Source organism: Dryas octopetala, chromosome 2, assembly GCF_963921425.1.
Source record: "Dryas octopetala chromosome 2, drDryOcto1.1, whole genome shotgun sequence".
NCBI lineage: Eukaryota > Viridiplantae > Streptophyta > Magnoliopsida > Rosales > Rosaceae > Dryas > Dryas octopetala.
The window spans coordinates 18,971,295-18,995,459 of record NC_141367.1 but is presented as its reverse complement, the minus strand read 5'-3'; the positions used below and the strand labels follow the sequence as shown (position 1 = coordinate 18,995,459).

At 37.5% G+C, this 24,165-nt stretch overlaps 2 protein-coding genes across 5 annotated transcripts; one reads left to right on the top strand and one right to left on the bottom strand.

Annotated features, from left to right (window-relative positions):
- Positions 1–946: 946 nt before the first annotated feature.
- Positions 947–7,729, bottom strand: IIL1 (isopropyl malate isomerase large subunit 1). The gene is made up of 15 exons (XM_086230635.1): positions 7,544–7,729; positions 7,311–7,445; positions 7,006–7,176; positions 5,353–5,505; positions 5,166–5,234; positions 4,969–5,085; positions 4,484–4,558; positions 4,240–4,317; positions 4,041–4,136; positions 3,503–3,552; positions 2,740–2,794; positions 2,533–2,664; positions 2,020–2,067; positions 1,734–1,892; positions 947–1,338 (listed from the first exon to the last, which is right to left on the bottom strand). The coding sequence occupies exons 1-15, from the start codon at positions 7,592–7,594 to the stop codon at positions 1,198–1,200; spliced, it is 1,530 nt and encodes a 509-aa protein (XP_086086761.1). The 5' UTR covers positions 7,595–7,729; the 3' UTR covers positions 947–1,197.
- A 39-nt stretch (positions 7,730–7,768) lies between these two features.
- On the top strand, positions 7,769–14,746 carry MED8 (mediator subunit 8). 4 transcript variants are annotated; one of them, XR_015120185.1, is made up of 12 exons: positions 7,769–7,923; positions 8,738–9,214; positions 9,296–9,479; positions 9,799–9,906; positions 10,006–10,070; positions 11,010–11,291; positions 11,476–11,532; positions 11,821–12,027; positions 13,260–13,313; positions 13,576–13,646; positions 13,973–14,033; positions 14,180–14,230. XR_015120185.1 is itself a non-coding variant. In XM_086230632.1 (11 exons), exons 2-11 carry the CDS (start codon positions 8,750–8,752, stop codon positions 14,392–14,394), a joined length of 1,698 nt encoding a protein of 565 aa, XP_086086758.1. In that variant the 5' UTR covers positions 7,774–7,923; positions 8,738–8,749; the 3' UTR covers positions 14,395–14,746. The 4 variants fall into 4 exon arrangements, 3 of the variants coding, with proteins under 3 accessions (XP_086086758.1, XP_086086760.1, XP_086086759.1); XM_086230632.1 differs by lacking the exon at positions 13,576–13,646 and having other exon boundaries at positions 7,774–7,923; positions 14,180–14,746; XM_086230634.1 differs by lacking the exon at positions 13,576–13,646 and having other exon boundaries at positions 7,777–7,923; positions 11,013–11,291; positions 14,180–14,746.
- The last annotated feature ends 9,419 nt before the right edge of the window (positions 14,747–24,165 follow it).

Genomic DNA, 24,165 nt, shown 5'->3' with positions numbered 1-24,165 from the left:
AATTTTATTAAGACATCTACGGCTGACAATCACTCACACATTCATAGACGATTGTTACTAGCATATACCCAAAAAAGCCTTGAAAAAGCTAGGAAGATCACCGACACAGCCATATGATGTATGTCCAGACAGCACAAAATTGAATTCTTATTATATTTCCCAATTGAATGAGTCCAGTCTAACTACACTGAGAAATACAATTCTATTTAATGCATTCGAGTTTCGAGGGGAAGTTAGATATATCTGTATGATATGCTTTCAAGTTTCGAGGGGTTATTTTCATTTATGCTTTTGGGTCCTACACAATATCCTATCTCAATTCCTTGGGTCCTACACAACATCCTATCTCAATTCCCATGAGAAAAACTACAATGGGAAAATCCTATATACACCCAATGTGTCCTTATATAGAACCGTCCCATAAATGTTTTTCTCCAATCCCCATGCAAATCAACTATATCTATGTGAATACCAATAGGGGCTAAAATAATCATGTGAATCTTGCAAAACAAGTAACAATTTGTTTCCAGAATCTATAATCATAAAGTCAACGTGCGCTGGCTTATGCAACGCTGGGGCGTTGACTATAGGTTTGTGCAGTACTATAAGTCAATAACATCGAGCAAAAATGCAAAGCCAACAACATTTTGGAAAGGCAAATAGTTGCAGGAATAATTGCTTGGTTCAATTTTTGCTGCCTCAGAACCCATCGAACACATATTTTTCAACTCGCTTGTGCTTAGTAGGGTCATGGGCGCAACCACAGGTTTTAGGGTAGCAATGTCAGCATCCAAGAAACGAGAGATGGTTTAGAGCCTAAACCAACTTCAAATCTCAGCACATCAAGCATAACCACTGCTTAATGGAGAAAAACCAACTCGGTCACATACTCAGCACGGAACAAAATGGCTATGAGAAGATGAGAAGAGTTTTTAATGCAAGTAAAAGTCATAAAAAGTAGTCTAGTTATGTTCACTGAGATACCCTCCTTATTTTCTGTTCATATATCATCGTTGGATTGGGAACTAACAATTCACATTAAAACCAGAATACATACGGCACAGACCTGATAATCACAAGCATACAAAACTTTTGGGAAGGGTGTGAAAACCCCATTATTCTTTTGATCTCCTAACTTACAGCGGCAGAGTACAAAGCAAAACATACACTGATCAGATATGTGAAGATATCAGTAGCCTACTGCAGAAACTCTCTTGGGTCTGTGACATAACCAGTCAAAGCAGATGCTGCAGCAGTGTATGGGGAAGCAAGATATATCTGGCCTTCCTTGTGGCCCATTCGGCCGGGGAAGTTCCTGTTTGTTGTTGAGACACATACCTGCAAAGACAGAAGTGTGGTATAACAGACCAGAAATAAGAAATTGCAACGAAAACCATTATGTTTTCCTTAGTCATATAAAATGGCACCCAGAAACAGTAGCACTGAGAAATGGATGTTACAAGATTCAAAGGATATCTTTTCAGATTTTTTAAATCCAGATAATTAATTTTTCTTTAAAACAAAAATTTTTGTTTCTCTTAAAAAATAAAAATTCTTTAGAACAAGATTATGCAAATGGGATTATGAGACCCCCAAGGATTGAATGGTTAGTCCTAATCCTATCAAAGACAATGGCATAGTGAGGTGCAATGATCTATGAGGTCTGCCTGCCCCAGGACATGAGAGCATGGTTAGATCATTTGGAATGTGTGCAGATAAGGAAATAAACTTACCTGAGGTTCATTCAAGCGAGCATACGTGTCTCTAGGACCACCCAAGCAAGCACCACAACTAGGACTTGCAGGTGTGTCACAACCAGCTTCCTCGAATATCTGTGAGCAAGTCTTGCCACCAGATCCTGGCACTGGAAGACTATACACATCCATCCAAACCTATTAATTTTAGCATAAACAACAATACACAAGATTTCAGTTATGACTTCATATATTTCTAAAAAAATTTATAACTAGGAACGTTGATGCCTAACGCCTAAGAACTTAATTCTGTGGCATGACAAACCTTTTGAGTAGCAGGCACAAGAAATGTGGGTACTTTGACCTTTTTGCCCTGCAGAAAAGCAATTAGATCTTTAAGCATAAACCAAGAAAAAGAAAATCTCCAAGAAAATTAAATATACACCTGGATTGAAAACAACAATAGAAGGAGCTAGTACCAATATACAAACACTTCCCAAAACAATTGCCAATTGAAAAAACAAGAAAACAAACAAACAAACAAACAAACAAACAAAAGAAAAAAAAATCCAAAGTGTACCAGCAAAGCACATAATGCTGAAATGTAACAAAATAAAGAATATGCAGAGTATTGCAGAGTGCTATTTAAATATATTAAGTTTGATTTTGATTAGAAGATCTACAATTTGCATCCATGCAATTCATACCATTGGTGATCATTCATTCATACATACTTACATACATACATGCATTTGTTAACAAAGAAGCACTCAGATGCTTATTCAAGTCAGCATGCATTGACAATCAATACTCATGTTATAGAGATTTGACTCCTTACTGAAGCTAGAAAAACTTTAGCTGCAGCCATGAAATCCTCTGTTTTTCCACCAGTACAAGATCCAATATATACTCTGTCAATTTTCACATCTTTGCATTCTCTTGCTAAAGCACGATTATCTGGAGAATGAGGCTGCAAAATAGTTGAGAAAATTATTCGCAGAAGGGAGAGAAACAATTATATGAGATTAATCTATGTGCTGCTCACCTTTGCCACCAGTGGCTCCAGTTTTGAAACATCAAATCTGTACTCAGACAGAAATCTAAATGGAAACAAAACAAACTCATTAATACAAATGAATTCCAAAATCTATCGACAATTAGAACCAATACGTGTAAAGGTCATATCTAGACCAGCATGAATTACTCATTTTAACATTCAGTTCTCTTGCATCTAACATACACTTACAAATGACAAGGTTACAAGTTAGTGACAACACGTGAACTACGCTACATCGGAAGATGACAATATAGTACTTAAATGTGGCAATTAACTGTGTATACGTTAAAAAAGAATAGGACTGCAGAACAATATATGCTTCTTTTAGCTTAGGATTCTAACCAATTTAGAATGTAATACATAATAGGAACTGAATGAGAGATATCTGCTGAAAACTGCACAAACTTTTGTTTCTTATTGTACATATTCCATCTTTCGATGGTATTCCCGGTGACAAGTGACAACTACTTGGAGAACACCCATAGGCATTATACGAGAGTGATAGAGGAAACAAAAAAAAGAAAACAAAAGAAGCAAGGCTTGTCTTTACTTGAAGGTGAACAGGTACATATGGTATGAAAATGATCTATAATGTGGTCTAGTTTCTCCTCTACTAACATGCCAAAGACTCTATCAGTGCACAAGAAATTTGTAATGATTTACAAGGGCTATTAAAATCCCAGTGTATAATGTTGTAAACCAGAGCACAGAATGGACTAATAAAGTGTGGATATCTAATAGCATAAATTACCTTGCTTGACCATCACTATACACAGGTTGATAGGGTACAGATGTCTTATCCTGCGATACAAAATATAACATTACATAGCTAGTGCTAGACAGCACAAATGTATATAGCATGCAAAGAGAACAGCATATGTTGCAAAACCACCCGTAAAAAAGGTAATAAGTTTATGACAAGGCAAAAGTAAAACAGCATACGTGGCCCTAAGGCAAGGATTGTTCCCAACCCCATTCTACTGAACTGGGTGGTTCTAATTTCTCAACTCAGCCCTAAGATTAAGGAACGTTCTATGTGATGACAAATGGACACAAATGGACATCAAAGAAAACAAGCACACATATGTTGGTACACAGATCCAACCATCCATCCATTCACGCACTTGCACACACATGCATGTACCTGGTTATATACATGCACATACATATAGACATACCATTGTGTGTGTGTGTGTGTGTGTGTGTGTGTGTGTGTGTGTGGGAGGGGAGAGAGAGAGAGAGAGAGAGAGAGAAATTTATCATAGTATTTGATGATTAGTAGCACTAACCTCAAGGTACTTGAATGTAGTGCTATCAGCAGGGACAATACCATTTTTACCCCCAGCTTCAACAACCATATTGCATAATGTCATCCTTTCTTCCATCTATCCAGTAGAGATTATAGAAATTGTATTCAAAGTCCATTCAAGAGTAGCTAACAACTGCAACCAGGTGAACTGAATACATACTTGCAGTAAAGACACTTACAGTTAAACTTTCAACAGTGGTTCCAACAAACTCCATAGCTTTATATGTTGCACCAGAAACAGATATTTCACCAATAATCTGCCACATGAAAATCATTTATCAAGGTAACAACACAGACTGGATGTGATCATCAAGTTTTATTTCAGCATAACAACGGAAAATCATGGGCTCTATCAATTTTAACGTTGTGGTATGTTATGTACATTAAAAGGAAACAAATGCTTTGAGACCTGGTAAAACTTACTTGCAAAATCAAATCTTTGGCAAGCAAATAGTCAGGCATTTCACCATCCATTACAAATCTCAGAGTTGGAGGTACCTGCAATTTTAAAAAAGGCAAGAAAATCACAGATTTTTAAATCAGAAAGTATGGTAAATACAACACAGGTCCACTGAAATAATCACAGATATCCATAGCACATAAGTTTGAAATATATAAACTACAAAAGACATTATGAATTTAAATATATAACTAACTAGCTATAGCACACAATAGAGCTCATACAAGAATGAGAAAAACATCTAAAATATGAACGGGACCCATATTCACCAGGAAGAATGCTAAACTATGAAAGCTAAAACAGGAAGAAGGGGACCAATATTCCCCAGAATATTAATGGAAGCTAAAATATCTGTGGAATTGCACCATTTGCATGAGATCTGTTGGACAGTGATGAGTACATGTGATTAGAAAAGCAGAATGAAAACAAAACTAGAACATCTACAAACCTTGAGCAAGAGCTTCCCAGCGCCCAATACAAAACCTGCATCAGTGTTTCCAATTCCAGTAGCAAACTGTCCAAAAGCTCCAGCAGTACAGGTGTGCGAATCTGTACCAAGCAGGACCTGACAACAAAATGAAGTGTTTGATTGCTATTTGGATTTTAAAGCCATAAAATAATAGTGAACTCTTCAAAGACAAGTACCTCTCCAGGCCTGCAATGACCTTCTTGAGCAAGAGCAACATGGCATACACCCTTATAATCTGGGTTAGCCTGCCAATTGTGAGCAACATTTAATATCTGATGCTAAAACTGAATCAAAATAACGAACGAAAATATAGATTAGAAAGTGACATAAAAAATAAAATACGACCTAACTCAAAAGCCACACCTTAAAATTACTTAGATCCTTGATATCATAGAAGTACTTGATGTTTTGCTCCGTGCAGAAATCCCTCAAAATATCCACATTACGATTTGCACGTTCATCACTAGTAAATATATAATGGTCAGGTATGATTACAATCTTTTCACGGTCCCAAACCTACAATGTCAAAACAATGAAGTAAGATTTATCCCCCACAAAAAATTAATTCAGCGCTTACAAATTTCACATATGAATATAGAAAATAGTCCTGTTTAATAGCAAAAAACAAACAGAGAGACAAAGATGATGAAGAGTATGAGCTAAAAGGGAAAACCAGATTTACGTTCTTAAGTTATGAGTTCCATACTAACTAAATCCATCAACCAAGTATTGGACTTTGGGATAGAACCAGTCCCTAACATTCAAACCGCATAATTCTACTGAGCACAAAGAAAGTCGTAATTCCTCAAGCTCAAATTTTAACAAATGAACTCCTTAACATTTGTTGACCAAATTCTCTATAAAACTCTATACACATTAGCAAGTCTATACTCTAACTCTCAGAAACCACCCACTAAAGAAATGGACCAATAATGTAAAAGAAACAGGGAGAACATGTCCCCTTAGAAGCCCTAAATCTTCCTCTCAACCTCCCATTAATAATCACTAAAAAGTAAACTGAGCTCATGCAACCAATGATCCACGACATTCACCTCCTGCCAAAACCATTTGTATCCGCCACATGATCTAGGAAGGAGCACCTGTTCTATTTCTGATAAGCCTATCCTTTTTGCAACCTCCCTATTTCTGATAAGCCTATCCTTTTTGTAAATCTGAGCCTGAGACTGTTGTTCACCTGTTCGTTAAGGCCTTCCCAGACATTTGTTTTCAGGTTTCTAATTAGGGGGATTGGCTTCAAATCAGTCTTTCTAAAGGGGCTGCTTTGAATCTAACAGGAGAGAGAGAAGCAAATGAATTCATGGTATTTGCTGCAGTTTTTTGTGATTGGTTATGGTTATTTAGAAACAAGGCAGTAAGGGAAGACTTGCAATTTGATATGTAGGATTTGCCCACAGATAAACAAATCTTTCACCAGCACAAGTGGGCGTGGACAATGACAAAGAAAAAAACAAAAAAAACAAAGGGCCACCTTCTCATTGGCTCCCCCTTCCCAGAGTTCAGCCAAGCTAAACTTGGCTAAACTTCGATGGTTTAATGCTATTGTCCATCCACTCTTGTTGTGGTTTACAGAACCCATTTGGGTCACATTCATGGATGGTGTTTTTTCTTTTTTAATGATCGTGATGATTCACTTTGGAAAGAAGAAATAGAAGCTGAAGCTAGTGTAACTATAGAACACATCATCTTAGAGGGTGATTCTCTGGATGTGATCATAACCCTTGCTAGATAAAGAGAGCCAACCTGACTGGATCATTGAATCTATTGTGTCTGACTAAAAACTTATGCAAAACCCTTTTCCATTTTGGTTTGTAAAGCATGTTTAGAGAAGCGAACCAAGCTCTTCACAACCTAAGGTAAATGGCTTATAATTGTACTACTTCAGGGTCCATCCCCATTTCCACTCTCCATAGTTCAGTTGTAAAAGTTGATGAGGGCTGTTCCTGTTATCTTTTATATGTTTAATACATGCATTTTCTTAGCAAAAAAGGGAAGTACCTTGGCGTTCTGGCCGAACTCTTTCTTGAAGATTCCAAAGGAACCAGGGCCACAAACATCATGGGTCATCAAAACATCCACGTTAACCCAAACATTCTCACCTGGGCTCAACTGGGGTTTCTCAGAAGCCCTAGCAAATATCTTCTCGGTCATCGTCATTCCCGTCTTGACCTGAAAATCGACCAAAACCCAATATCAAAAACCACAAAACTAAGATTCCCAATTTTCATCAACGCCAAAAGCACAAAACTATGATTTCTATTAACGCCAAAGCACAAAAAAAATAGACAAATAAAGATCCAAACCGAGCCAGTAGTGGCGGGCTTGCGCTCCGATTGCTGTGGCGCCACGACCGAACAGATGGTCTTGGGGGCTGGTGTTCTCTTGCATCTCTGAGTGGAAAACGGTGATGTGGAAGAGAAAGCAGAGAGACCCAAATCCTTGTATATCAAATTCCAGACACGGTTCAGTAAAACAAAAAAACAATGGAAATTTGAGAGTTAAAAGTGAGAACTTTCTTTTAAAAAATGGACCTCACCTTGTTTTTGATGAAAGAGGTGGATGGTGAGGCAAGAGTGGAGGAAGCCATTGGTGTGAAAATCAGAAAATGAGTGATTTATTTCAATAAATTACTGGGCAAAACACCACTAATTACTTTGTGCTTGTGCTATTGTCTCTGACAACTGGGAGGCGGCGGCTGAAGAAGTGATTTGCAGGGAGATTGAGGTGCAGTGGAGTGGAAGCGTGTGGTTGGTGTTGCCTCTAAAGAAAATTGGCGTGTGGCTGTGTATGCGAGGGTATTTTCGTAATTTCGTGTCCCTTTAATTGGTTAACTATTCTCCCGCGAGATTGGGGGTGTGAAAAATTAGGGATTGTTGCTCTCTCTCAAGAAGTTTGGGGGTTTTGCTCAGAATCAAGGTAAGCGTCTCTCTCTCTGGTTCTGCTAAATTTTACAATGTATATATACTCAGTGTTCAATTCCTTTATTGGGTCCCTTCCTGTTCTCAGATAGTTTCCATTCCTTGTAGCCAATACCCAGTTACCCACCCCATGATAGTTTGTATCTGGATTCTCTCTCTCTCTCTCTCTCTCTCTCTCTCTCTCTCTCTCTCTCTCTCACATTGCAACTTTGCTTCATTAACTTCAATTTCAGTACATAATTGCTTTTAGATATGAAAACTGAAACATAGAAAGGCAACAATAAGTCTAAAAAGTAAAAAGGCACAATGGGTGCAAATGGAAAGAGAAAGTGAGAAGAAAAAGAGAAGAGAAAGAAAGATAGGTTCTGGAAAGAGTTTCAAGTAGCCAGATAAGAAACTGCAAGTGAAGTTTGTGCCTTGAAATGGTAACTGACAGACACAGCATGGTCGCATGGGTTTGCTTTGATACCTCAATGTCATATACAGTAAGAGATAGTATATGGGTTGATAATTAGGAAACCACAATACTATTCAACCTTTTCTATTTGGTAGCTTCCATTGAAGTGACTTATGTTTTTGCATTGAATGACCATATTATAGTTTTCATATCAACCTTTCTAGTTTCTAGTATGATATTCTATATTTGTCAGGAAAAAATCAATGTTTCTATAATAAGCTCTGTATTTGACATTGGGCCTAATAGGCCCAATCATTGTACACATGGCACACCGAAATGAAAAATGCTACATTGGCCAAAAAGGCTTTGATTTTTACTCTCTCTCTCTCTCTCTCTCTCTCTCTCCCTCTCCAAGTCTTCGGCAGGAATGGCAGCCATGGAAGGTGTGCTTCAGAACCAACCTCCCCAGCCCCAACAGCAGCAGCAACCACAACCAATGGCGGTGGAGAGGCTGAACGACGCTGTACAACAGCAGCTGAACCTAGAGTCTGTCAAGACCCGAGCTATCAGTCTCTTCAAAGCAATCTCTCGCATTATGGAAGATTTGAACGCCTATGCTCACGCCAACAGCACTCCCAAATGGCAAGACATCTTGGGCCAGTATTCGATGGTGAATCTTGAGCTCTTCAACATCGTTGATGAAATTAAGAAGGTCTCCAAGGCTTTTGTGGTGCATCCCAAGAATGTTAACGCTGAAAATGCTACAGTATTACCCGTGATGCTGTCCTCAAAGCTGTTGCCTGAGATGGAGGTCGACGACAATGTCAAGAGAGAGCAATTGCTTCAGGGGTTGCAGAACCTGCCCATGTCCTCCCAAATTGACAAGCTAAAGGTGATTTAGGGTTCCTTCAGCATCTGGGTTTCCCTTTCTTTATATGATCTTCAGTTCAAAATTTCATATGTATGCATGCAGGCAAGGATCGATATGATTGGAGCAGCATGTGAAAGCGCTGAGAAAGTATTGGCTGACACCCGAAAGGCCTACTGTTTTGGAACCCGTCAAGGCCTACCTATTGTTCCTACTCTGGACAAGGCTCAGGCTGCCAAAATTCAAGGGCAGGAGAATCTACTCCGAGCTGCTGTTAATTTTGGCGAAGGTATTACAGTCAACTGCCACTTTTCATTATATATATATATATATATATATTTATTCTTATTACCTTCTTCTTTTCAGTGGTGCAATTGTGGTAAATGACATGCTTGGAATATTTTGGTACCTGGGTTTCATTCATTTGCTCTACTTTAGGTCTTTGCTCAGCTTAGGGTTCTCTGTTCTTCATATTACATTTTCCTTTCACTCTCAAATAGTGTCCTCTTTTATTTACGATTTAGACATCCCTCTGTTTCTCTTTAATATTCTCCATTCAAACGGAGTATGCTTATCATTTTTTTAGATGGATTTGTATATGCATGCAGGATTACGGTTACCTGGAGACCAAAGGCAGAGCACACCTGCGCTTCCAATGCATCTGGTAGATGTGATCACTGTGGGTGATGGAACACAAGCTTTTTCTGAAACATCTGGTAATAATCAGTTACTTGTGCAAGTATGATTTAACCTCGAGTTTATATACTAGGTTATCCCATTCCTTTTCAGGTGACATTAACTAAAAGTTTTTTCAGGCATGTTCTTAAAGAATACCCCTGTATCATCAAGTAACTTGACTGGTCAGAGCACTTTGATGCAGGTTAGACCATAGACTTCTTAAAGGGCCACTTCATAAGTTTGAATTCGTAATTAATTCTTGCAAATTTGTGAGGCAAGATGCTGATCAAATTATGCTAAAGGTTATTTATTATGTTTTAGCTAAAAGAGTTTTACTTTGATCATCATTATTGCCCTGCATCACAAGTTGCAGAAAAGGGGTTGGTCAGGACACAGATCTCTGTAATTAGTTAGTTTTGGGTATGTTCTGTTTAGTCAAGGGTGTGGTGCGAGAGCTCTTTTTCTGATTTTGTTTTATACCTTAGTTGATGGACTCCTTGTCCATTGCTTGTAAAGTTTTGTGCTCTGTTTAATAAAGCTTCTTTCTTCTAAAAAAAAAAAAAGGACACGGATCTCTTTTTCTCTTCATGTATTCATTCTGGCTCTAGTTTGTGAATCTGTCCGCCCTCTTCTTTGTTCACATCACCATGAGTTGCAGGACCTACCTCCTCGAAGTTTACAGAGCTTAATAACTCTATCCATAAAAGGACCATTTCCTTTTCCATCTTGTCCGTACTCCCTGCTTCGTTGTCTGCAATTGTGGGTCAGTTGCATAATCTTGCCTGCTTTGTTGTCTACCTCCTCGAACTTTCATTTTCCCAATACATAATTTTGTTTTGTAACCAGGTTGATATGGGTCCACCTCAAACTCAATTGGTGGACTGATTTGGCCTGTAAGTCAGATTTGACTTTGTTTGCCTGAAAGAGAATTTGCAAATTACTTAATAGTTTTGTTTTTGGTTAGGGTCTAATATAACTTCGCTCAACCTTAGCCAACCTAATGTTTCATCAAATCTCATTAGAGTGGACTTGAGCTTCATAAATGAGAATAGGGTCTCTTGTTTTGTGACAGTTTAAATCATATATCTTTTTATATGATGTAATATTGTCTTCTGGCCCTCTCACCCAACTATGTCAAAAGCAGGTTTCTGGATCACAACTTATGGGAAGATCAGCTGCATCTCCTGGTGGTACCAGTGTTACAAACTTTGATAACACAACAACATCTCCATTGCCATATGCCAACTCACCAAGGTCTAGCACAAACATGATGAATACGCCATCTCCTCAACAACAAAGCCAGCAACAGAAGCAGCAACAACAGCAACAACAGCAGCAGAAATTGATGCAAGTACCTCAGCATCAGCAGCAACTCCTGGCTCATCAACAATTTAGGCAATCTGCAATGCAAGGACTTGGACAAGTAAGGTTTAATGCCAAAATTCCTGTATACTATTTTGCAGCTTAGGAAGCTTTGCAAAACCACCCATTTCACTAATATTTTGCATGAGTGACTCAAAATGATTTTTCTGGGATTCGCTTGCTAGATTAATTTCATGACCATTCATCTAGGGAATGTAACTTTGACTCTCACATTGAATCTGCAGAACCAGCTGCAACAGCTGCATGATTTGCAGGGCCAGGCTCAGCCAAAGTTTCAGTCGGTAACTTTGTTGCTAGCTCCCTTTTTTCCTAATTTTTTTCTTCTCTTTTCTTCTGCTGCCTGGTTGCATACAGTTGTTTTATATACCGTCTTCTCTCTCTCTCTCTCTCTCTCTCTCTCTCTCTCTCATGTTATTAGCAAAAATTGTCTTTGGATGGACTCCTCCACTGTTTCAGGAATTTAACCAACAGGATAAGCATTTGCATCAATAATGGAAAAGAACATTTATTTGTCTTACTGCATTTACATTTTTTTGGGTTGCTTAACTAATCATATTTTTTACCTCTAGTTACATGGACAGCATCAAATGCAATTTTCTCAGTCATTGGGTCACCAGCAATTTCAGGGTAGGCAGTTGCCTTCTGGACATGTTCAACATGGCATTGGTCAAAACCAACTTAACCCAGGAAATCAAATGAATCGTCATCTTACTCAGTTTTCTGGAACTGCTAATAGTGCATTGTTTAATGCTGCTCAGACGACACCAAATCAAATGGTCAGATTATGTGTCTATTCATTGTTTCACTTTCTAAATTTTATTTCATTAACTGTTATGCTCTTATTGCATCATGGTGGAAAAATTTCTACCCAGTGAAAAAAGAGAAAAAAACAGGTGGAAATATTCGTGTCAATTGATGATTGTTAATTTGTTATCCTATATTTCTTCTCCATTGAATTGACTCATAATATTCCAAACCTATACAGTTTAATCTCTACAGCTTTTACTTTTCATTTTATTCTTTGACATGTGGTATTAGGTAGCATCTTCTATGTGTGCTTATTGTGTTGCGGTGATTGTCTCCTCAATTTATTTGTATTACTATAGTATTTAAATTGAATGCATCTTTTGTCTTATTTAATTATTTCTGTTGATGCTCTAACAATTCTTTGATCTGATACACATTCTGGAGTTCATTAGAGTAGTAAACCGTTATGTGTTGATATGATGTATGCATGAAAGCTTAGGCCAGAGTTACATTTATTTTCTTGAAGGTGAGAGCCTTCCCTCATTTGTGAAAAGGCTGGTTTTCTTTGAGCATTTTTCCCCAATGGCAATGATGTTTAGCATAATGGATCTTCCTGAAGCTATAGCCTATACTGAAGATGCCTTCATGACAAGGAGAGCTTGTAATGGGATTTTTCTCTTGAAAATGCTTACCAGCTGACCTGTATGAATTTTAAAAAACAATTTAGGGGCTGATATACCACCATACTTGAGTATTAAATACTACCATACATGTGATAAGTCTGAAGCAACCCATTGGAGATCAAGTGTCTCCAAATATTGGAAATGGTTCTCCCATAATGTCAGACTTCATTTTCCTTTTATGTTATATATGTTGTTGTTTTTTTAGTCAGAGATATATGTTGTTTATTATACAGACAATTTTTATTTGTTCCTGAATTTCTATATGTTGAGTTGAAGTAATTTATTTTTGTGATTTTTCAGGTTAGTGAAGCATGTCATGAAATGGTGCATTAGTAAAAATTTAGTCTTTTCCTGGTTATTTTTCTGGCCATTTATATGATGTTGCCTACTTCACTGCATAATTCTGAACATCAACTTGTATTCCTTGTCCACGGATACCATGTTTGAATTTGTATGTCGTGTAATTTTAGCATAACTTAACTCATATGTCTTCTGTTTCCCTTAATTAGAAGCTGCTGCCCCTTATCCTTTTTTATGGCATCTATGTCATTTTATCTTCACTTTTTTTACTGTTTCAGATTCCAAACATTTCGGCCACAATGTCCTCACAATCACTTCTGCCGCGAATGCAGGTACGTTTCCGATGTGATTTGTTTTGTTGTTTTTCCTAGGTGAATTAAAAAGGTGGGTGAATTGAAAGGGCTAATGGTTTGGAGCTTGGGTTGAGATAATGTAGAATTATGGCTTTAGTAGTGTCACCTACTTGGTGAGGCCCTTTAGGATCTCAAACCAAAGTCTCCAATAAAAGTAAAAATGTGCTGATTATTTCAATTCGGAATAATGTTATAGTTGTGGACTAAATGATAACATTTGGTTTGGAATATGATCATATAGCGGTTCCAGTTACATTGCAGTAGATAATGTGGTAAAACTTGGTGGGTTTCACCGCTTAAGATGACCAAGCTGTAAGTATTGCACTTTACGGAGTTATATAAAACTTATCTTGGGTTGAGGTTGTTGGAATCATATTCCTAGTGGAAGCAAGTTTTAAACTTTTCATGGATCTGATCCTTATATGATCTATATAAATACGGGAATAAAGAACTTGGCAATTTCTTCTATGTTCGGATCAGTTTTTTGTTTATTTGTGCTCTTGCCTTTTTTCTTGGCAAGTTCTTTATTCTCATAGGCTTGCATAAAAATTATCAACGTTGGCTATTGTATTTTGATGATATGTATTGTCTAATCACATAATGATGACTTAATCCCTTTTGCTCTTTTTACTGCACAGTTTGAAATGCCTGGTAACAATCCCCAGCGGAGTCATTCTTCTCAAATTTTGAGTGATCAAAGTATGACATATGTCCTTTCTTTGTCTTTAATTTTAACCTCGTATATGAATTATGCAATCAGGTGTTGCTTGCTCCTATCTTGATTATGTTAATATTATCTATTTGGAATTAATTGGCTCAAATGTGGTTGGGGTCTTTACTTGCAGTGTTTAATATGGGAGCAGCAAATACTGGTGGTATGATGCCTCTACAGCAGCAGCAGCAGCAGCAGCAGCAACAGCAGCATGGTTCACAAGGTGCATTTGGAAACATGCCACAAAATGCTCAGAATCTACAATCTAATATGGTAGCACTTCAGGGCGCACCCCAGAATCATCCCAATTTTGCCCAACACCAACAGAGACAGCAAAATCAGCAATAACACTAATGTTCCTTGTTTGTCAACAAAAACTTCAAAACTAATGTTTCTTTTTCTTTTCTTTTTTTTACCTGGAAGAACTTAAAAATGCTGCCTACTCATTTTTGTGGCCTGAAAAAAAAAAAAAAAAAAAAAAAAAAATTCCGTCTACTCTAGGAATTGCCTTCTTGTGTAAAAACAGAGTTGTAACTGTACTGTTTGGGTTGAGATAGCTAGACCCTGGCAATTTCATAGCCTGTTGTTGACCTATAAAGATGTAAACTTGTACATGCTGTTTGGCATCTAGTTTGTAAAAACACTGAATCGGATAGTGGATTAAGCTTTTGTTAAATTCCAAGCATTATCTTCTTCCCTCCATCTTTTTTTTCTTCTAATACTTCGGCTCCCCTGGTGGTATGCTTTCTGATGCATCTGACCAAAGTCATCAAACCATTTTGGCCTTATCTGTTCTGTTTGTAATTTCAAAAAAGTATACTGCATTTTCATTGTCTTGTTATCTTTAGCCTGTCACAATTCACAGAGTCCAAGCTCAATTTCCCCTTGGTGAAGTAGCTAAACCCTTCCTACTTGTGAGTTGTGTCATCTGAATAATCTTTTCCCTTGCTAATAAGAGGGAACCACTTTCTCTTGGCTGATAATAGAACCTTATATTCTTCGTGGACTTCACCTCCATGAAAGCATCTCACTCACTGAGAGGTTATACAAATCCATCTGGAGATGTTGGTGTTGTTAAAGAAAGAGTAATCCTAGATGTATTACATTTTTTATGTAACATTAATACCACAACTCTAGTAGATTATTGTGGGTCTCGGCGATAAAATTATAGAAGTAAGGCTTATTTACTTCACCCAGTGTACCATCATGTGAAGACTAAGGTCAATCATATATACTTCACCTGCCGAAGCTGAACAAGGCTTCTTTTATAAGTCAAATAATGGAGAGAGAGAGAGTACCAATCATGTATGCATACAACTCGATCCAATGGAATCTAGCAATTTATTATAAATAAAATTTGTGTGATTATATTATTTTCATTTTGTATTCCTTGAATACAAATAGTAATTCTATGTATGATTATCGATGTGGTTATGTTTAGACTATACATTAGGTGCATGTGCTTTAAATTAAATTAACGACTTAATGTACTTTAAATTAAATTAACTAGTTAGTAAGTTAATACGAAACTAACCACTTTTTTTGACTCGCTACATGAGTAATTTTAGAATATGAACTGTTCATTTTGTAGGCTCAACTTCAAAGATTATCAATACAAAAAATCAACCAAATCAGAAATCATTTAATCATCTAACTGTAATCAAATAAATAGACGAACACTATGTTTCGATAAAAGCATATAAATGATTTTTATTATAACCAAATTACTAAAAGACTTCCGATTTAAGAGATTTTTTACAAAAATGATCTTTGAAGTGGGGCCTAAAAAATGAACCATTCGGATTATGAGATTACATCATGTGTTGAGTTCAAAAGGTACGTAATTAGCTTCGTATTAAATTGATAATCAGTTAGTTTTATAACATTTCTAAACTATACATACCTATTAGTTAAATTTGCTTTTATAAGCCTATAATTAGTTGCATTTGTTAGAGCATGTATTATTTGTTATTGGACCTGTAGGGCAATATCGATCTATATATGGCCAAATTAGATTATAAATTTAAGAATGTACAAGGAAAAGTGGTGAGCATTTGAAACCCATGCATCATACAGCCCAATTAAGCAAGGCATACGCTTTAATACACAGGCCCCAGATCGAGCTATGCTTCAATAATTGTCCCCAAACCCCAGATTAAGAACACATTGATCCTCTAAGCGACACGGACCTCCAGAACCAGTTCTACCAAGGCCATTATGCCTGGCAACGTCCATGGCGACTGTCATGACTGCTAGCTAGCTGAAGATATATATATATATATATATAATATTTGGCAATAAAAAATTAGGGTGAAAGGTTAGAGCTATTGGACTAAAAGATATAATCGTTTTACAATATTATTGATCAACATAAGAAGCTTAGGCTCAACACAATATAGCTAGCCAAACATTTCTTGATCAATCTTGATTGCATTAACATCAAGAGAAAGATTATGTATATGGTACATTTCTCTTGATATTATATGACAAGTCAGCTAGCTTATACATGTATAAGCTGATTTGTCATATATTATAAATTTAAAGTGTGTGAGTATGTGGATTCATAATATTTCTTAGTGAGTGAAATCAAATATAACGGTTAATTTATTTGTAATATGACGATTAAGAATGAAATAATTACAGAATAGACACAATAGAGATTAGAGAATCTGTTTCTCTCACACAAAGCCAAACAAATTAGGTATTAGCTTGATATATATTGTTGGTAATCATTTCTTGATATATTAAGTTTTTTGAGTATAGTAGTTGTTTAACATGGTATCAGATACTTATTTGCATAAGGTTTTGAGTTTGAATCCTCCATCTCCCAATTATGTCTTTTTATGTCTTCGGTATTGGTATAGTGGTTGTTTAACACTAGGTAATTGCTTGTATTGCAGATCTTTTCAGGTTGACTCGATTTGTTGCTTTGATTTGTTGTCGTTTTTTCTATGTTTTCTTTGTTGTTTTATTTTGTCAGAATGTGTTGTCAATTTTTGTGCTGGGCTGTTTGGATTGGGTCTTGTAATATGTATTGTAAGTGTCGCTGGGCTTTAATTTCCATGGTGAAATTGTTCTAAATCAAAAACCAGAAAGAAGAGCCATCTGTTTGAATAGCATCTGAAGCTACTTTCCATGCACGTACGTACATGGGTGATAGGAAACTGGCATTAGATAGATGTATGGATGGAGATGGAAGACAATCTTCACATGCTTCTTGAGGACAAATTAATAAAGAAAAATCCAGGTAGCTAGGACTTACATCTACAAAAGCACCTACCCATGTTTATAATTTATAGCTCAAGTAACATTAGGTACCACTGGGTCGAGGGCAGAGCCAGATTTTAAGTTTAGTGGCTTGAAAGTTAAGGGAAAATTGAAAACAAATGTGGGCTGCAAATGGGAATGGAGTAAGCTGCATTTGGGCCTGAAGAATATTGGGTTGGTGGTTGGACTGCAGCCCGCCTCTAACATTGGGTTGGTGGTTGATCCCATTTTTGTTCGCACATCTTCTAACATTAAAAACAGAAATTTTACTAAACCAACATAACTAATTGGTATATGTTAATAAAATAAGAATAATGATATACTTACCACATTCTTATACTACATTTTTATACTATCTCACGTGTCATTACTTTATTGGACAGAGTTTTTATTTTCCTTTTTGCATTTTTATTTTTATTTTTTAGTATCCAATGTATGAATGTCATGTAAGTTGACACATAAGATAGTATAAAATTGTAGTATAAAAATGTGAGATATTTAGCACTACTGATAAAATAACGGTGGTATGCGTAACTGCAGCAGCATCGACAACAATATGGTTCATAAGGTGTATTGGGAAGCATGCCACAAAATGCTCAGAATATACAATCTAATATGGAAGCACTTCAGGGCACGCCACAGCACTACAAGAAAATTGGTCTTATACCACTCCCCATTATCAGTGGTGTATTTGCACAAAAACCACTGACGCTCTGTGGTATTTTGAGTATATACCACAGACATGCCACAGAAAGAACATCAGTGGTCCTTGCGGGTGTATCGAAAAGTCAAATACCATCGGAAATTGACTGTGGTATTTGTTATGCACACATCCCCACTGTTTCTCGCCTGACACAACTTCCTTGCGAATTTGCAGGCCGGCATTTGTGCATTAAATGCACAACAGTAGTCATGTTAGCTTTATATACTACAGCCCATACCCAGTGATATATTGCTCCTTATTGCTTTTTAGTTTTTTATCCCATAGATCTATATATTTCCATATAGATTTTACATTTTAAAATTATTTGGAAATTTGGAACTCGATCAGATAAGTCAGGTTCTTAAATCATCTTCCTCAGATCAAATTTCTTCCCAACAACACCATGCCCAACAACCCCTTCACCAACACCACTTAAAACTCCATGATCTCTATCTATGGTCAAAAGCATCATTACAATCATATAATACACACATAATAAAACACATAACCAAACTAGTTTCACTATTCAAGCTTCAATATGTTTCAATCAACAACCCTTTCACCAAAACATAAAAGAGATTTCTCACAATGTTCAAGCTTCAATATGTTTCAATCAACAACCCATTCACCAACACACAAAAGAGATTTCTCACAAAAAAAAAAAAAAACACAAAATATTTGAATAAAACAATCAAATTAAGGGGGGAAACTGGAAGATTTACAACGACCCAAAGATAAGTAGGCAGTGGACACAAGTAAATCTAGGAGGTAATACATAAATGAAAAAAAAAACTATGAGAAAACTTGTACCCCACAATACTATACATAAACAAAACCAACAACAAGTAATGGTTCAAGGCGCGCAGAGAGGGGCGATAGGTCACTTGCCGTAAGTGACAGAGTAGCGCCAGAAAGTCTTTTAGAGGGAGGCGCGTGACACGCGTTCTCCGGGTTCCCAGCGTCAGGTGGTGGCGATTCCACTGGGGTTTTGGAGATCGAAGCATTCTGGTCCCATGGGGACCAGCGCTGTCTCCATGGAATATATCCAGCAGAGCGGTGGCAATGCACTGCCTCTGGGTTTCTCATTTCCTCAACCCCTTGTCTTTCTTCAAGATGTATGCTCTTTCTTTCTTGAAGCTCTCTGGCGCGTGTTGGGTTTTGGAAAGGGTAAAGCCCATATATTTTTCTTTGGTTCTGCTAAGTTGCGTGAGAGAAGTGGGAGACTCAGAAAAAGATGGGAGTGACAATTTGTACAGAAAGAATAGGATTTGAGGAGAAAGAGAGATCAAAATGAGTCTACAAGGAGATCTACGGTTGGATATGGAGATGGTTGAATTTTTATGGGGGGGAAAACTTGAATATTTAGTGTCTTTGGTTAATATTATTTTTAACTTGAATTTTTTATCGAAAGTAATTATTTGAGGTCCCATCGGGATAGTGAGTTAAGCGTTGGGTATTTTCTATGCAAAATTTTTTGTCAGAACATTGGATATTATTTGACAAAATGATTGATTTGGAACTCATTTGCAACTAGGTCTGTGACAAAAGGCGTGGGAACTTCTCTATGCAACAGTGTTTCGGTCATAAAGCTGAACTTATAACTGACACAATGGATTAAATACCACTGGCACAGTAGTCAATATTGTAAAAACCACACGCGACAGTGGCTTTATAGCTATTTGCTCTAGTCAGTCTGTAGTTTTTTACTTAATCACCATAGCTAACTATTTACCTGTGGGTTATGACATATTATTTGCCATTGGATTTAGGCAGTGGCAAATACAACTGTGGTATAAGCCCCTTTTTGTTGTAGTGAGAATCATCCCAATTGTGCCCAACACCAACAGAGACAGCAAAATCAGAAATAGCACTAATGTTCCTTCTTTTTAAACAAAAACTTCAAAACTACTATATTCTTGTATATACCAAAACAACTTAATTTTCTTCCATAACCAAAAAAATGAAATTCTTTTTTTTTTTTTTTTCTGAAAGAATTTTAAAATGCTGTCCACTTAAGGAATTGCCTTCATTGGGTAAAAACAGAGTTGTAACTGTAACTGTTTGGGTTAAGATAGCTAGACTCTGGCGATTGTCAATTTGTCACAGCCTCATGTTGGCCTATAAATGTGTAAATTTGTACATGCTGTTTGGCATCTAGTTTGTAAAAAACACTGAATTAGATAGTGGATAAAGCTTCTGTTAAATTTCAATTAAGCAGTATCTTTTACCCTTTTACCCTCTACCTCTCTGCACCAATCCTCCATGTTTTTTTAAATATTCGGCCCCCTAGTGACATACTTTCTGTTGCATCAGAGCAAAGTCACCAACCATTTTGGCCTTATCTATTTTATTCTGTTTGTAGTTTTACAAAATTGCACTGCATATTCTTTGTCATGTTAGCCTCTCCCAATTCAGAGTCCAAGCTCAGTTTCCCCCCTCATGTAGTACAAGCATGGATTTCGTAAGTTGTCAATTCGCATTTCGATCTCTTGCTAGCTAGAGAAATACTCTCTCTAAATAAAATAAATTGAATACTCATTTTGGCAAATTTTATCTTAATCTGACATATGTCCTATATTATATTGTTAGATTATTAGTTTTGAGCATATATATTCATGTGAAATTTTATTTAAATATTTAGTTTAAATTTATAGTCTAACAATGTTATTTTACTCACTTTTGAGTTGGAACATTTATATAGATACATATATATATATATATTCTCCCTTAATAATAAGAGGGAACTTTCTGTTGCTGTTGTATTTAGTGCTTGGAAGTTTCCAAAACATACCATCTTTGTGCAACAAGTCATATGTAGCTGCTTGACAGAATGAGCAAGAAAGCACCAAGTGGGTGGTCAAAGGTGAAAGTGGTTAATTTATTCCATGTATATCTTTTTCATTGTCAGTTTCTGTATTTTTCCATGGAAAGCTCGGATTTTTGAGGGACCTTTGGATTTTGATGTCCTGGGGAGTTGTGCTCCCCTTGTCTTTTCAGGTGTTTCAGGCTGATGTTGTTCATCATTTTGAGACGCCCCTGAAGAAGAACTGGTGTCCCGAAAGATGGTAGTCATGATGACTTGCGTGAAGGAAGAGCTTAGCACTTGCGGTGATGAACACAACGGCTGAAGTCAGCTTCCCACAGACGGCGCCAATCTGTTGATGCAAATTCTCGTAAGGTAGATGCAACAACTTAGAAAAGCTGATCTGGCTGATCAGATGCTTTGCTGGATGATGAAGTGGATGTTGGTTGAGATCTTCCTGTAAAAGAAACAAGATCAAAGGAGATGGACCGGTGTGGTACCAGCCAAACACACTCCGATGATGAAATCAGTGATGGTGTTTGATGGTGGATGAGGAAGAACAGAGGATGAACTTGGGAGAATAGGAAGAACAAGGCAAATGTTCTGGGTTATTCTCAGCAAGTTGGGTAAACTCTTTGGTGAGTGGAAATTTTGTGTAAGTGTTTGTGGGTAGATGCATAGATGCCTCATTTTGTGCATATATGGTGCTTTATATAGGCAAAGGAAGACTTAATGATTAAGTTACCTGCATGTGAATGAATGGTTGCCAGAGACCCACGCATCTGGCCAGACCTAGTTGCATGTTCAGCTGCTTGCTTCCTCAGCATTCAATGCTGCATTGAATGCCCCATTAAATGTAAGGTTGGAAGGTTCAGACAGACTACCCCAGTGGTCATGGATGCAGGCCTGACATTCTATCTGTCAGAAGGTTTGTGTCAGGTGCATTTAAGTGTGGCGGTTCGTCCCAGCGTGATCTTCCTGGGAATGGCGGCGGAGAGCCGAGCCGATACGAACATATGTCCTTATGTGAAGACACGAAGTCCATGTGTGGTCGGATCGGACATGGGATTCCAGACCGAGCTGGTCCAGTAGATTGGGGTCTTTCCGAGCCCTAACTGGTCGACGTCAGAACTCGAAAGAAGACCATCTCCTGTGCCGAGCCGAGCCGAACTGGGATGATCGTGGGAAGATGGACACTCGATCCCTTGGAAGATCATCGGTTCGGCTCGGACCGAACATGGAGGGCCCGGTGTGGAGACCCGGTCTGAGCTGGTAGAGGAAATGCTGAGCAGTGATGATGTGGAGGTCAAAGTTTGACCACTGAGAGTCAACTCCGAGGTGGATGTTGACCAGCCACGTGTCGAGCCGTGATTGGCTGTTCGGATTGATGTGGATTTTCCCACAAACATTAACTATTGTTAATTTCTAACTTGCCCAATTGTTAACAGATAAAAAAATATAAAAAAATTGCCCAGTGACTAAATTAATTAAGGCTTGTATCACGAAATAAACAACTAGGGACTAATTATATAATTGTAACAAAACCTAGGGACTCCCAGTGTATAAGATCAGATACAACGATAGGAACATCATAAACACATTTGATAGTAATTCGATCATAAATTTTACCCTGTAAATTCACTAAAATTTACACAATATTGCAATAATTAAATGAATTATATATTTATAATTTAAAAAGAGAGGACTTTTTGCCCAAAAAATTAAACAAGAGAAAGGACTACCTTTCCAGTGAACGACTTGGCACAAAAACGCAGTGGTTGACACGCAAGTCGCCATGAAAGAGCTTCTTTGTCAGCGGGTTATGTTGTAGGTCCTAGATCCATGTGCATGTCTTGGTCTTTCTTTCTTGGTCTGTGTCTTAATGTCTTGGTCATTTTGTCTATTTTTGTTGAGAGGGGGGCAATAATAACCTTTCAAGAAACAACAAGTAATACAACTAATTAATAGCTTCTTATACAGTATAGCCTAATATTCCAACATGTGGCTTTCTTTGACCGAGTTCCTCTCCAACGTAGAGGTCATATTTTTGGCCAACCATCCATTAATAATGAGAACCATTCATTTTTTTTGGTCATTTTAATATCATCATCGTTAATTTTATTTTTATTAGATAGACATTTGTGTTTGCATATAGAGTTTTTTTATCTTTTAATTTTGATATAAGGAAGCAAGGTTTGAACTTGAAGCTCTTAATTGAAAAAAAGACATATATATTACTTGAACAGTAGACTAGCTAAATATATCTAGGTTGTTTGCAGTGGCGGATCCAGAAACATTCTGCTATGGGGGCAAGATTAAGTAGCAGGTTCGCAGCAGCCAAGCAGAGCAGGGCCAGCAGCAGCAGCCGCCGTGTCGCGTCGCGTCGCGAGGGAGAAGTAGCAGGTTCGCAGCAGCCAAGCAAAGCAGGGCCAGCAGGTGTCGGCGCTGGTAGAGGAGCAGGGGCGTCGCGTCGCGAGGGAGAAGTAGCCAAGCAGAGCAGCCGAGTAGGGCCAGCAGGCGTCGGCGCGGGTAGAGGAGCAGGGGCGAGTGGGCGACAGTGGTTTCAGAAATTCAGAATTCAGACCAAGTTTCAATTTTTGTCATTCTGTGATGTGTGTGTGGCTGCCTGGCTGGTACTCAGAGGTTTAATTAACTTGCCAAAACGACGTCGTTTTGGCAAGTTTAGAATTCAAAAAACAGCATACGCATCTCACGTGACCGTTTACAGCTTCATCTTCCTCATCATTCTGTTCTTCATTTCTGTCAGCCATTTTCACAAACACTTGCGCCCTTCTCTTGCCCCTCTGCCTGCCACTGCTGTCAGTAAGTTCATGGGGTCAAAAATTTCTCTCAACCCAGCAATTCTGGGTTCATGGGGTCAATTGACCCCATTGACCCCATTGTAGATCCGCCCGTGGTTGTTTGTGTGATCTAGGTTGTTTGTGTGCATAGTTTGAATGATCATAGTTTGTTTGATTTTCTACAAAAAAAAAAAAAAAATATCATTAGCAAGGAACCTATGGGATGTTTGCACAATTTTGTCAAATAGATCGTTATTATTGTCTGTGTTTAAATAACTAAACATTTTTCAACTTAACTGATTTTTACAAAGACGACCATACCCTTAAATAAACCTAGCTAGCTATATACATACACGATGGCAAGTTCCAACTATTGAACTATATTGCGGAGTGACTATGGTGAGAATATTTATAGACTTAAAACTCATCTATCTACTTTTCCTAGATATATGGCTTAGCTTTTAGTGTTCAGTTAATCCAAAGTTCAAAACTAGCTATGTTTGGTTCTTTCGCAGTGGTTGACACGCAAGTCGCAATGAAAGAGC